This window comes from Embiotoca jacksoni, unplaced genomic scaffold (genome assembly GCF_022577435.1).
Source record: "Embiotoca jacksoni isolate LCO1_2020_lvr unplaced genomic scaffold, fEmbJac1.0.p SCAF_24, whole genome shotgun sequence".
NCBI classification, from domain to species: domain Eukaryota; kingdom Metazoa; phylum Chordata; class Actinopteri; family Embiotocidae; genus Embiotoca; species Embiotoca jacksoni.
In genome coordinates this window covers 1885704-1899948 of record NW_027185375.1, presented here as the reverse complement: position 1 = coordinate 1899948, position 14245 = coordinate 1885704, and the positions used below count along the sequence as shown (strand labels likewise).

General features: G+C 44.8%; 1 protein-coding gene across 1 annotated transcript in view; it reads right to left on the bottom strand.

Annotated features, from left to right (window-relative positions):
* Window positions 1-2590: 2590 nt before the first annotated feature.
* Window positions 2591-14245, bottom strand: part of tnfsf10l (TNF superfamily member 10, like) — a 64884-nt gene continuing 53229 nt past the window's right edge. Inside the window, exons 3-7 of the mRNA XM_069158983.1 lie at window positions 11860-11896; window positions 11618-11725; window positions 7543-7706; window positions 6696-6806; window positions 2591-6576 (exon numbers count right to left, since the gene is read on the bottom strand). Of these exons, the coding sequence (XP_069015084.1) occupies window positions 6391-6576; window positions 6696-6806; window positions 7543-7706; window positions 11618-11725; window positions 11860-11896 (606 nt within the window). The 3' untranslated portion in view covers window positions 2591-6390. The remainder of the gene's footprint in view (window positions 6577-6695; window positions 6807-7542; window positions 7707-11617; window positions 11726-11859; window positions 11897-14245) is intronic.

Sequence of the window (14245 nt, the reverse complement as noted above, 5' to 3'; positions counted from 1 at the left end):
ACATACCGCTTAGAATTAACACCAAAAAGTTCAATCTTGGTCTCATCAGACCAGAGAATCTTATTTCTCATAGTCTGGGAGTCCTTCATGTGTTTTTTGGCAAATTCTATGCGGGCTTTCACATGTCTTGCACTGAGGAGAGGCTTCCGTCGGGCCACTCTGCCATAAAGCCCCGACTGGTGGAGGGCTGCAGTGATAGTTGACTTTGTGGAACTTTCTCCCATCTCCCTACTGCGTCTCTGGAGCTCAGCCACGGTGATCTTTGGGTTCTTCTTTACCTCTCTCACCAAGGATCTTCTCCCACGATTGCTCAGTTTGGCTGGACGGCCAGGTCTAGGAAGAGTTCTGGTCGTCCCAAACTTCTTCCATTTAAGGATTATGGAGGCCACTGTGCTCTTAGGAACCTTGAGTGCTGCAGAAATTATTTTGTAACCTTGGCCAGATCTGTGCCTTGCCACAATTCTGTCTCTGAGCTCCTTGGACAGTTCCTTCGACCTCATGATTCTCATTTGCTCTGACATGCACTGTGAGCTGTAAGGTCTTATATAGACAGGTGTGTGCCTTTCCTAATCAAGTCCAATCAGTTTAATTAAACACAGCTGGACTCCAATGAAGGAGTAGAACCATCTCAAGGAGGATCATAAGAAATGGACAGCATGAGTTAAATATGAGTGTCACAGCAAAGGGTCTGAATACTTATGACCATGTGATATTTCAGTTTTTCTTTTTTAATAAATTTGCACAAATTTCTACATTTCTGTTTTTTTCTGTCAAGATGGGGTGCTGAGTGTACATTAATGAGAAATAAAATGAACTTTTTTGATTTTAGCAAATGGCTGCAATGAAACAAAGAGTGAAAAATTGAAAGGGGTCTGAATACTTTCCGTACCCACTGTATAGCTGATATTTACACATTTGAACAAATCTCACAAGTGCTCCCTTTATTATTAAAAATATTATTTTCTTTAGTAATTTTTTGTTGGGGTTGCAGAGATATACTGTTTTTATTATGGCTATGCGATTTTTGAGCAGAGGCCTAAAAAAATAGGTGTGTTTTTAGCTACCAGAGCAGCTTTAACCAACCTGTTACCGTCTGAAACTACTTTTAGAAAGTCAGCGGGCGAAACACCTGGTCATTCCAACGGACACAAACACCTTGCTCGTCTGTCTTTGATTTCAAATGTAAGCTGCAAAACAGAAACAGACCTCACTGCTTTAATGCTCCCGGACTAAGCTGCAAATTGCCTGTAAATGCGTTTTTTATTTTTTTTTATTTTTATGTTATCCTTATTATGTTGCCTCTAATAGGATTAGTACTAAAGTGCAATAGTTGCGGGAACGCTTTTTTTGTAAAAGTTATAAACGCTCTCGAGTCTTCAGGAATGCAGTCTGAGGTTGAGCTTGGACTGACCTACATCTTGAACCGCCATCTGCTACTCGTGACAATCAAATACTTGGTGTTTGTGTCAGAGCATCTGATGGCGACGTCTCGAATTATTGGGCTGATTGGAACAAAGCGTGACAGCATGTGGACCTGTGGCTTATTTATTTGTCATCTAACAGAAAGTAAAAGTTTCGTGACAGTTCACACCGCAGGGTTCTGCAAATGCAAAACATTCCAACTGCAGGAACTTAATTAACCAACCAGCGGGATTCACGAGTTGGGCCCGAAAAACTGTAATCGATAAATAAAATCCCAACAGAACAACTGCCAACTTTTTAAAAGCAGGCTTTATGGATCTCTGGAGGTATTCTCCTCTCCTCTGCACCCCGCTGGTCAAAGGTCAGGGGTCTACCGCAGACAGCGGTGAGATCTCCTCGACCTCAGCGGAGTGAAACATCTCGGGGGGGAAGAAGGATTTGTAGGTTAGGAAGTCAAAAGCTGTTTAGATGTCAGGGTTAGAACAACACTAGATTTGACGGAAAAGGGTTTTGTAAAACATCCTTTATGATTTAAAGTGCTTTGGATTGCAAACAAGCAGCGACGTTGGTTTCTGAACCGCCGCTCTGAAGCCTGCAGTCTGGTGTTTTGGTTGTTGCTATCTTGCTTTTTTGGAACCGGGAGTGACCATATTTGGACGAGCTGGGGGAGGAGCCAGCGGTGGATCGGACTTGATGTGGTTGGAAAACCCGAGGACACGAGGCCCCGCCCACCCAAAGCGCGAAAACCTGACTGCACATAGGCCTGTCAATCAAACAGACCCCCTCCCCCCCTTCGGTTTGAGACCTAATATCTAATGGGATGGGTTATTTTCAGATGGATCACCAGAAAACTTAATAAGAGGGAGTGACTTTGGTGAATGACACCATTATGACTGAATGTATTGATTGACTGGAGGCTTTTTGGAGCCTGCCCCCTAGCGGACCTCGGTGGTATTGCACGCTAAGGTGTTGGCCATAGATAGATAGACAGACAGACAGACAGACAGACAGACAGACAGACAGACAGACAGATAGATAGATAGATAGATAGATAGATAGATAGATAGATACTTTATTAATCCCACAAGGGGCCATTTTTCAGACCCGGCAGCTACGTCCACTCTTTGGACAGTCTTCGACTCAGCCGGCAGCGGACACGGAGACAAAAGAAAGCAAACAGTGAAACTTTATGATTGCCAAATTATCCCGTATGGGAAACACAGAGTGATTGAATCTTCGGATGGAACAGCCAGATCCGATTCAACTCACAAAACCCGGAGTCTGGTTCATGTTTTGCAAAAATCAAACACAGAAGACCATTGAACATTTTACAAAATATAAGAAAAAAGAAAACAGGCGTCAGAGCAAACTCACACATACTGAATAAATGTGTGCAGCAGAACTTTATTTTTTATTTTTTTTGTATTACTTACATTCTCATTTCCTACATTGTGATCTCCTGGAAGGGCTCTGGTTGGGAACCGCCGATCTGGAGTACATACCGCTGGTGTTCCTGAAGCATTTATATTACTTAATGACAGTGTGAACGTCCTAAGTGCTGAAATATGTTAATTCAATGTCTAAAAACAAGCTTTTCAACCTATTTTTATACCAGTTTTACTTTCAATGATTACCACAGATGTCCTTTGGCGTTCAAATTGCCGACGCCGTGATTCCCGGCATGCCTCCAGTTAAATGTGCAGCGGCAGAAGTGTCTCTTTGGCCGAAGTAAAATCCACTTTTTGCCACACCGTGCTGCAAATCTTCACGTACACAGGCAAAGTTCAGATATTCGTTTATTTTCTTGGCAACACTGTGCTACACATGTTCACAGCTACAAAACTGTCCGGTACAAAACACAGCTCATTACACATTCAATGCAAAGGCTTCCCCCGGCAAGCGCGGAGGGGTTCAGGCTGTTACAATACGCGCGTGTGTGTGTGTGTGTGTGTGTGTGTGTGCGTGTCGGTTACCATCACGACTGTTGAAGTTAACCCTGGATAATAAGCAGTCGGAGTGCGAGCTCGGTATGCGCGACAGGAACGTGACCAGGTGCGGAAAAGAAAAGAAAGAAAGCGGCCAAAACAACAATCGGACACAAAATGAAATTTGCCTCCAATTTTGTGCGCCGAGCGGAAAAATAAACGGGATGTGTTTTGTGACCTTGCAATGGAGTCGAGTATATACACGGGCGTGAGGCATGTGAACGGGAGGAGGTGCTGAAAAAAAATAATAAATCCTCATCTTTCAAGGAAAAACAAATCGAGGGAAACAAAGGAAGGTGTTTGTCCTTTTGTTTGACCTCGTTTTGTTTGTTCTGCATTGTCCTTGTGAACCGAGCCCTTTGAAAAAAGTAGTGTAAGTACATGCGCTGCATGGCCTGATCGGTGCTGACCAGGTGACACGGGGAGGTTTGTGTCTGTGTGTGTGTGTGTGTGTGTGTGTGTGTGCGTGTGTGTGTGTGTGCGCGTGCGCGTCCGTCCTCTCCGCTGGATGGGACACTGGATGATGTGCGTGTCTGCGGAGCACAGGCCGTTCTGGAATAGTGCGAGATGATGTGTGAATCTCCTTTATTTGCGTAAATAAGCACATGTACGTGCCGGAGGATAAAAGAAAACAAAAAACAGAAGATATACGAGTTGAGTCTGCGCGCGGTCCATGTCTCCAAATGTCCTTTTCTTTTTTTTCTTTTTGTTACTTACGTCTCTGTGTTGTTGCTAAATGTGTTCTGTGTTTTCCTGAATTTCCTCTTTTCTGTGTATGCTTGACAAACTGTTTTTCGAGGGTCTCTGTTCCCACACCTGCGGCGTACGAACGCGGTTTTGGGCCACGCACACGTGGCGCTAGAGCGGCCGAAAATGCCGCCGCGTGTGTTTTGAGTATGTTTTTTTTTTTTAAGTGATTGGCGGCCGTGTTCAGTCAAGCTGTTTGTTTCAGTTTGAAAGAGACGACAGTTTGGGCACCGAGACGTCAAACCGTTTTCTGTTTATTTTCCTTGCTATCAGGTGTGGACGTTGTCACTATTTACTCGACTCGCCATTGAATACGAAGCGACAGCTGCGAGACAGTGAGATTTGCTTTGCGCTATAAAGGTGGAAATAAGGGGAGGAGGAAGGGGGCAGCGAACCTGGCTCTGTCTAAACCGAAACCTTCCTACCGGCGAGCGAGGCCTTTCCCCTTGTCACGTGTTTGTGCCACGCTTAAAAGAAATGTTTTTTTTTAAAAGGCACCGAACGTAAAAGTGTGTTCCCCAAAATGTCAAATCCTTTACTTTGAGTGTCTGCGCTAAAATGCACGCGCAGGCTTACAGAAAGAGTCGACTCCGCTCCGATTCGTGCACCTTCAAATTCCCCAGTGGACTTTTTTTTTTCTTTTTTCTTTTTTGTGCGATGGCACCAGTTCTGGATTTGTTTACTCAACCCGTGTCTGGATATCAAGATTAAAAGCGTCTCGGTCGAGAAAAAAAAAGTTGAATGTTTGTGATTGTGCAACGAGCCCTCGGTCGCACGTGTTTCTGCCGCCTCGGTCTCGTGTTTGTTGTTTTCAGGGCCGGTTGCTTAACTGATCCTTAAAACTCAACAACAAGGCGGCTTCGCGGGCTCGACGGGAAAGACGAGGAAAGGTAGAACTGTTCACATGAAAAGAGGGGGGAGAAAAAAACAAAAAACAAACGGAGGGAAAGTGAAAAGAGAGGAGACGAGAGCTTAACAACGTCAGAAAAACGACTGGTCCGACTGCATAACACACCCACGTCTCTCGCTCTCTCTCTCTCTCTCTCTCTCTCTCTCTTTCCTTTCATCTTCCTCTTCCTCTGCCAGGCTCCTTCTTCTTGCCATTTACAAGGTTTCGGCCTCTTTCCTCCTCCTTGTTTTCATTCCTCTTTTTCTTGCAGACTCTTGACCCCCTTCCTTCCCCCCCCCCACCACAAAAAAAAAAAAAAAGCCCTTGCCTCTTTTACACAGTTTGTTTTCGGTGTCCAGCGAAAAGAGGCAAATCCTCGTCCTCCTCTACAAGCCGTTGCATCAACTCCACAGTTTTTTTTTAGCGTAGCGAGTAGATAGTCCACAGATAGCCCGAGTGGTTTTAAGTCCAGTCATAGTAAAATACATATGAATTTCTTAAAAAATAAAAAAAATCACCACAGTTCATTGTTTAAATCTCATTCTCAGCCATACATATGTACAGTACTCTCATGGCACGCTTAAAAAAAAAAAAAGTTATACTCCACAAATTGTTGCTTTGGTTTGATCGTTTGATTTTATTTTCTTTTCTTCTGCTACGGTTCGACAGTCCTCCCTCACATCTTTCGATGCGGCGGATTGAGTTTTTTTTGTTTTGTTTTTTTTACTCCGTGTACATTCTTCGGTCCGGGAATCCAAATCTAAGGTCCGATTGCTTCCCGCGAGAAAGGTCGTTGACAGAGGAGATGCATCGAGATTCGTGTGGTAAGTTGGGAAACGAGGCAGCAGGGTGGTCTAATTTTCTGGGCGACTCTCATCTCGCGGCAAAGCCCTTGAGTGTTTTGTTGTTGTTGTTTTTTGTTTTTCCACGGCTTGCTTCTCTATTTGACATTAAACGGCAAATTCCCTCCTCAAGAATCAACTGTAAATCAATATCCTCACATTTTAGTTTTTCCGTGATTGTACATTTATCGCTGTATAAGCTGGCTCTTGGATTGGTTAGGTTTCTCTTAATGGAGTTTCCCTTTCACGCCGTCCTCTTGCAGTGGTCATCGCTCGAGGGAATATTTCAAACCCCAACTCTTCCATCCTTCAACGTATCCGGCCAACGGGTCTGAAATCCAGGCCAACCTCCCACACTTCTGTCTGTCTGAATGACCCTTTTTGTTGTTGTTGTTGTTGTTGTTGTTGTTGTTGTTTTTCTCCAATCGATGGACATTTAAAAGGCCCCCTCGCTCATTATCCATCCATTGTCCCCATCTGATCTTCCTTCTCCCGTCCCGTCCTCTCAGAGGTCCAGACGGAAGGCGCCGAAGTAGCTGGAGGAATCGTCGGCGTTCACCATGGTGGGGGAGGAGACGGAGACGAAGAGCTCGTCGCCGGCCCTCAGCTCGAACAGTCCTCCCTGGTAGACGGAGTGCAGGGCGTACTCGGCGTCCGGAGCCCAGCACTTGGTTCCCACCCCCTTCAGGAGCTGGAAGAAACATGAAGGTGAGGAACGTTACACGATGGGTTCTGTGTCGGTCGGCGTGATCTCCGATCGGTTTCGGGTGTAAAAAAAAAAAAAAAAAAAAAAAAGTGCTGTTGCTGTACCTGTATGGGGCTGGGGTAGGAGGTTTTCTTGTAGACGCACTGCACCAGCTGGTGGCTGACGCTGCGCTGGTCCCCGTCGCTCGCCGCTGGGGAGGGATAACGAAAATACACCTGGAGAGAGGTGAAGGAAAGGAGGGAGGTGATTAAGGTGTCTGCACGGTGCCATTGAGTTTGCTTTCTGATTTTATTGTTTTAGCAGGACTGAGTCGGAGAAATCAAAAATCATTAAGATAGACGGAGCGCAGCGTCACATTTCGCGAGGGGCTCTGTTGACGCGTTTGTTGTTGTTGTTGCCCAATAGCCGCGTTTTTTTTTCTTTCTTTCTGGTGAACAAACACGTTTGCAGAAGCTGCCTGGAACAATTTGAAGGCGTACCAGAACTCCAGAGATCTCTGCGTGTACGCAGGTTTGTCCTTTTGCCTATCTTGCCAAGCGTTCGTCCCACCTGCTTCATAACTTGGTGGGTGTGTTGCCGGGGACCCGAGGATTGCGCGCTGCCAAATTTGATGCTATTTGGACACGTTTGATACGAATAATAAACTTTGATAAAAAGGCGACCGGTGTGTCAAAAAGTGCAACTGCGCCACAAATTGATCGCTAACTGATTGTAAATTCGTATCGCTCTCTGTCTGTATTTCCGCGGCTGCTTTTCTTTAGATTGAACAGTTATAACATGCAACTTTATGTTCCCGATAATAGCAAAGGTATGTCTTTACCTTATAAAAAAGCAACAAAAAAAACAATACAATACAATACAACAACAAATAGCGTGAAACATAGTGATCTTTGAGCAGAATATCTTCTTGGCCTTGTTTGTCATTTTGACTAAATTGCGTAGATTGGTCACCTGTGAGTACAGGTAGTACCGCCCGTCCTGAGGCACTCGCAGCTTCCCATTGGACAGGGTCATGTTGTGCAGGTGAGCGCCGAAGCTCTGATTGGCCCATGAGTGGACCACGTGGCGGCAGGACTGGTGGAGATCCAGCGTGGGGTTCGGGTAGGGAGGGAACCCTGACGACAGACGATCAAAACAAAAATTATTCAGAAGACAAATAGGAAAGATAAAACTCCACAGCTGGAAAAAATATAAAAAGCAGAGACGGAAATGAAAACGCAACAGGGAAAAACAACGAAGCCGAGATCCAAATATTTCAAGTTTTCCTGTCTGGAAATCGTAGCCTGGTTCCTTTTTTTTAAAAAGGAAACGTAAACCAGGCTTCCAGTTGGTCGAGCAAAATGAAAGGTGTATTTTATGATGAGGACGATCGTTTTCCAAAAGCTCGAGAGGAGCAGCAACTGATAAAAGTTATCATACATAAATCAGTGATGACATACAGCGCTCCTCCTCCTCTGCCAGTTTTCAAGCTGCCAGAGTTGAGCAACATGATGCACAATTCCCTGTAGATTCAGTTATGCTGCGAAAAAACATCCGAGACACTGAGTGACCAATAAACTTTGAAATTCCCACGACAGTTTTATGACAGTAGAAAACGGTAGTACGTTATAATACACCCACGACAGGGGACTTAAAAGTTCGGGGTTTTCAGAAGTTAACGGGCCGAAATTTGGGGCCGTTGCTTAACCAGCGCGAACAATCTCATTACGTCACGCCGAAGGCAACTTTGTCATCGCACGTCGAGTGTAACACGTCGAATTTGGGGCGGTAGCACGACGCGTTCCTGCACAGTTGATCGTTGCCGACGGTGGAAGACGGGGCCCGGGGGCGAGGCGGCGCACACCAGAGATCACGAGTGGAAGTATTTCTTTCCATGTCTGTTTTCCGATGCCATTATTCTGTCGTTTTACAAGAATTGGGTCATGAAGTCTCTCTCTCTGTCTCTCTCCGGTTACCTTTTCATGCTCCGACGTGCTTAACGTTTCTGAATTGGAAGCCTCTTCGGCGCAGCTGCGGTCATGTAAAACTCGTAATTTCAGTTTGTTTGTTTTTTCTGCTGTCGTCTTCTTCCTTTACGCGCCTCTCTCTGGTACTTTAATGCAAACAGCGGACATCTTAACGCAGCGTGCATGTAGCCTTTTTTTCTCCCCCCCCCCCCCTCTCTTAGAGCTACTTTGACAAATTGACACTAACATTTATTCGCACGGCTGAACTCCACCCAAACCACTGGAACACGCTTCTTTGGCGTCAACAGTAAGGAATTGATACTCAAAATAGTAGCTTGTTGTTGGAGGCAAGTCGGCGCAAGTCTGACATCTTTGCTACCGTCCGTCTTTTGATAATTGATTAATAACTGTAAACACCTTCTTTTGCAACGTTTGACATTTATTGTTGGATTCAAAAGATGAGCAAGCGACCGTCGCACCCTTAAAACAGACGGCAGTCCGTTCTCCGTTTGGCAACTTTGTTTTCCCTGCGGCTTTTATTAATTTTTTTAATTTGAATTTTTTTTTTGGGGGGGGCTGTTCTCTTTCCGAAGCAGCCGATGTTATTTTAGCAACAGCGTCGACCGTCTCACAACGCTTGCGTCGGAGCTGCGCGGCCGAGTGATACGAGAACGGCTTTATAATGTCCAAATATCTTTTCGGTCGCAACCCAACGCTGCGCTTGAAGGTGTCTCTTCCTTCCGAGTCCCCTCATTTTCCACGACGGTACACTTTTGAAGTCCATTAACAGACTCGCACTGGCAATGCCGCGTGGCATCCTGTTAAAAGGTCTCCTCCAGTTTGACATAACTCGTTCAAGGGTCTGCGTGCTGATGACCGTGCGGAAAAGGTATTTGCCTATCCGGTGCTGGACCTGCGTGTTTTCCCGCGCACGCGTTCTCCATTTCCTGCGTCCTCCTACCGTACGTACCCCGTGCGCACGTTGGCATATCGTGCAGGAATGCGAGACTCTGTCGTCAGCAGCAGAAGCTGCAGTGCAAATAAAGTGCCCGCCGTTTCTGAAGGATTTGCACGTAATTGCCTTCGCTTCGGGAACTGTTTGAATTGGGTTGTTTTTTTTTGCGCCGTCATCGCTCGCTTGTTTCCTGCTCGTTGCGTGAAGTAGCGCTGCAGTTTTTTTTTTTTTTTTTTCTTCTTCTTTTTTTCTCAAGTTTTTGAAATAATCGCTTATCGGAAAAACAAAAAGCATCAGAGGTCACGCCTCGGAGTCTCTCCCTCGCTGCTGCTGTACTTCCTTATGAGAAGTCCAGGCCGAGGGTGTGTGTGTGTGTGAAGAAGGGAGAGAGGGTGAGGCTCACACACACACACACACACACACACACAAACACAGTTCCTCGGCCTTTGTCAACTTAGTGGAAATAACATGCGGCATCCTTTTGCCAGATTGTCGACACCCTTCAGCTTGCACGCGAGTCTCAGGTGTTACGAAAGTCTGGATAACATGCGACCCATGTTTCACAACAGACACTCGTATTATTGAAATAACTCTGTCCTCATAAATGGCTGTTTTACCGTCGGATGTGTCGGCATTCCTCAACGATTCAGCCTATAAGTTAATGAAAGCGTTTTCTCGGAAGACGGAGTTGTTGACACACAAGTCTCTCATAAAAAGACAAGGTGGGCAGATAAAAGGAAGCAGAATACTTGGCAATACCCGGCACCGTCCATAGGGAACTGTTTGCAGTCGTTCCATACTTCTGGGCGTGGACCTCGGGTTCATTTGAACCAATCAGCGCGCGCCAAACCCGTCCGACACTCTGCCACCGCTGCAACTACTTCTCTTTTTTTTTTTTCCCCTCAGTACAGCATATTTTCTTTAATAGTTTTAATGAATGCCAGCAGCTTGACGAGGTGCTGATCCTTTTTTTTTTTTTTTTTTTTTTTTCAGTTTTTTTTTCCCCGGGTTCTTTTCACCGACAGTTTAAAAATGTGAACTCGTCCCCGTCACCGGCCGTCTGATCACAGTGATGAAGGGGCGGGACAAAGGCGGTTTAACCACCGACACCGGTCGCTCGTCGGTCCTTCTCCGGAGTGGCCGAGCGAGTTCCCAGACTGCGTTTGGTGTCCTTACATTAATGATGAAGGGATTTGTACGGCCACGTTTTTCTTTCTTTTTCAACACCCCCTCCAGACTGAAAACTAAGTTTGTCTTCCGTCGAAACAAAGCGTCTTTGACTTGTAGCTCGGTGTTTACAAGGTAAACCGAACTTTTCCAGCACGGCGAGGGTCGGAGACTTCGTGCTGCAGCGCCCGTTACGTTTTAGTTTCCAGCTTTCTCTGCGGCTCCTCGTTTTAATTGCCTGTTCATCGGCAGAGCTGTTTTCAATCGCTTCGATTTGCACTGGTTTTTATCAGAGGACATCATGACCGTGATATCATCGGCCAGCGGAGCTTTCTGTGTTGCCTCCAGATGTTCCCAGATGTTGGCCGCGATGCAGTTTTGCTGCTTGCCAACTGAAAAAAAACGGCGAAGAAGAAAGTTTTCACACCGAAACAGATTTTTAAATTTTAGATGGCTGAATACAGATGTCGTCTGAGGTGTATTTAAGTAGCCTGAGACTGCCTTTAAGGCTTTGTGCAGAGGCAAAAAGATGATTGAGGCAAGATTAACGGATATGTTTTTGTCTGCTGGAGAGTTAGAATAAGCAACAACTAAATGTTTGACTCTGAAAAAAATTTAATCACCGATGCTTTCTGACAAAATTTCCCCTGACCCGCTGTGATTTGTCAGGGCTCCACTTCTGTTAAAATAAATCAGCACGCTGTCGGTGCCTTAATGTTGCTCGGTCCAGATGTCTTCACCATTTAAATAGGCGCATGTAGGAGAGGAATTATTACTTGTTGTGTTTTATGCATTTAATTTTTTGGGGGGAAATATTTTACTGCTTCAGAAATGCAGAACATATGTTGAATTCAAGTGATCCGGCGGTGAACCTTCCTCTAATAATGTGACTTTCATTTCATCGCCCTCAGATCCCTCACCTTTTAAAGTAAAAAAAAAAAAATCTGTTATTCCTCACCTTGAGAGCTGGTGTCTCTGAGGGTCAGGTGGGCAGATGGCCGTTGGGCCACAGAGGTCATGAACTTTGACCCCGAGTTGTTGAAAGTGCGCGGCATGGTTCTCGCCTCTGAGGGGAGAGAGGAATTCAGAGAATGTCAGAGACGGATGGATTAGAGAGTGTGTGTGTGTGTGTGTGTGTGTGTGTGTGTGTGTGTGTGTGTGTGTGTGTGTGTGTGTGTGTGTGTTTTTTTTTATGCTTACCAATGAAGGTTTGTTTGGAGATGATGTTCTCTGTCACCTGAAAGAAAATTGGAAACATGTCGGTCACCAAAACTGAGACAAAAAGAAATGAACAAAGAACTTAACGGTATCTTTGTCACCGTTATCATCCTCTGATCACAAGCGGAAAATGTACACAACGGTAAAGCAATATAAGTGCTGTGTGTACCATGCAGTTTTTGCTTCACAATTAATATTAAAAATGCATAAAACTTGAAGGCCAAACTGAAAGCAAAATAAAATTAAGAGAGACATTGAACTCATGGAAAAATCTGATAAAAATGCAAAAAAAATTAGGTTTCAAATGTAAATTTAAATGTAAATATTGAGTTAATTAAGTTCAGAGAATAAATAATGTTTATGCATGTTTAATACGTACTAGAGTAGCTTCTAAAGCCAAATATAATGATGTTTAAGTTGATAACTTTGGAGATGGAGGTAAAAATCACATCATAATAAACTTATTATTGCAAAATGTACTTATTATTTAAGTTTAATAAATTAATAAAGTAAGTAAAGTAATTCTGCATCCTGGATCAGTATTTTCTTTCATTGTTCTCGTATAACAAGTGTCTTTTTAGACCTGCGGTGCGACATAAGTGTGACTGGCCCTCTTTGGCGTCCCCCCCCCCCGCCCCCTTTCCCTCCCCTGAACAAAACGGAGGAAAAGGTCGAACAGTTGAGGAAAAAAATTGTCACAATGTCAACACAAGCTATCGCAAACGAGAGGGAGCAAGGTCATTGGACAAACATGTTGTCATTTTCCAGCGTGCCGTCTTACGTTGTAACTTTTTGAAACGGGCCTAAATGACGGGAAGACTTGTAGTTTTGGAACATTTCAATAAAATAATTAAAATAACGATACATGAAATAAGTCTAGAACTAAAAAAAAAACCCTAAGTGTTATACACCAGGTGGAAAGGAGGTGGTCATTATAATCACATAAAATTATGGCAAATTTGTATTGTTACATTCAACAGTGTGTGTGAAGGGGCCCGTGTCCAACTTCTGTTGGGGGGGGCCCTAAACAGTTTCTGGGCACGTCGATGCATCTTTGATAGTTATGTTATCATCTCAGACTACGTAGCATCTTTACTTCCTGGGAACTTATAATACTATCATATGTTTTTTTTCTTGCAGCTCTTCATAGCTCCTCCCTCTCTTTTATCGTGTTGCATCATGGGACAACAGCCTCTGCTCACACTACCCTTGAGTTTTAAAGCGTAAATGCCGCGTCGTATTTTAATCAAAGCTGGGATTCAGTTCGGTTCGAAGTCGGACGACGGGACGCCTCGTCCGCCCGTCCTCCCGTCCGCCCTCCGGTATCTCTTCCTCTTCCGTCTGTCTTCGCCGTAATAAACGAGGCGCTTTCTCTTTTTTCCTGCCCGACGTGTCCTCTGCGTCCTGTCTCTGGTTTATTTCCTCCTGCTCCTCCGTGTTGTCCCTCGCTCCCGCCGGACGGTTTCATCTCCCCCAGATGTATGGCCGCCAGGTCATAGAAATACATATGTGTACACACACACACACACACACACACACACACACACACACACACACACAGATGTATTTTCTCACTCTCACACACTCGTGCTTTCTGCATCGACTCTTAGTCTCCCACTTAATAAATCAAACCTCAGGCGGCTTTTTTTCATATATATATATATATATATATATATATATACATATATATACATATACATATATATGTATATATATGTATATGTATATATATATATATAACTCAGCTCCACACCAGCTATTTTTCCCTCACTTTTTATTCATAGTTCCTTTCGCATTTTCACCCATTTCTCTTGTTCCCTCATTATATTTCCATCCGACATCATACTTTTTTCCTCCCGCCGTACGTCCGCTCGCCTCGTAACGAAACGTTTTAATCGCCTCCTCGCTGCATCCGAGGTGCCCCGAAGCAAGGCACCGAGCCCCCATCAGACGAAATCTCCAGAATTAATTTGCTAAAATGCCACAAAAACCTGCATATGATTAAATTCCCCTCGGCTTTTTTTTTTTTTTTTTTTTTTAACGGTCACCCAGCTGCACATGCCTGTTATTCTTGGCAGCCGCTCTGTTTCTCCTGCGCCGAACACTCAACACGACCTGCAAATTGGACATGATCGCTCTGGGGTTTTGGCGTGCGTGCGTGCGTGTGTGCGTGCGCGTGTGTGTGTGTGTGTGTGTGTGTGTGTGTGTGTGTGTGTGTGTGTGTGTGTGTGTAGATGGAGGCAGGGTGCCCCCTCCCCCCCCCCATTATTTATGTATATCTTATATACACTAAGGAGAACCAAATATAGTAAAGTACAGAGCGGCGACTCAGCGGGGCTGGCTCGTTTCGCGAGGCTTAGCATGCCTG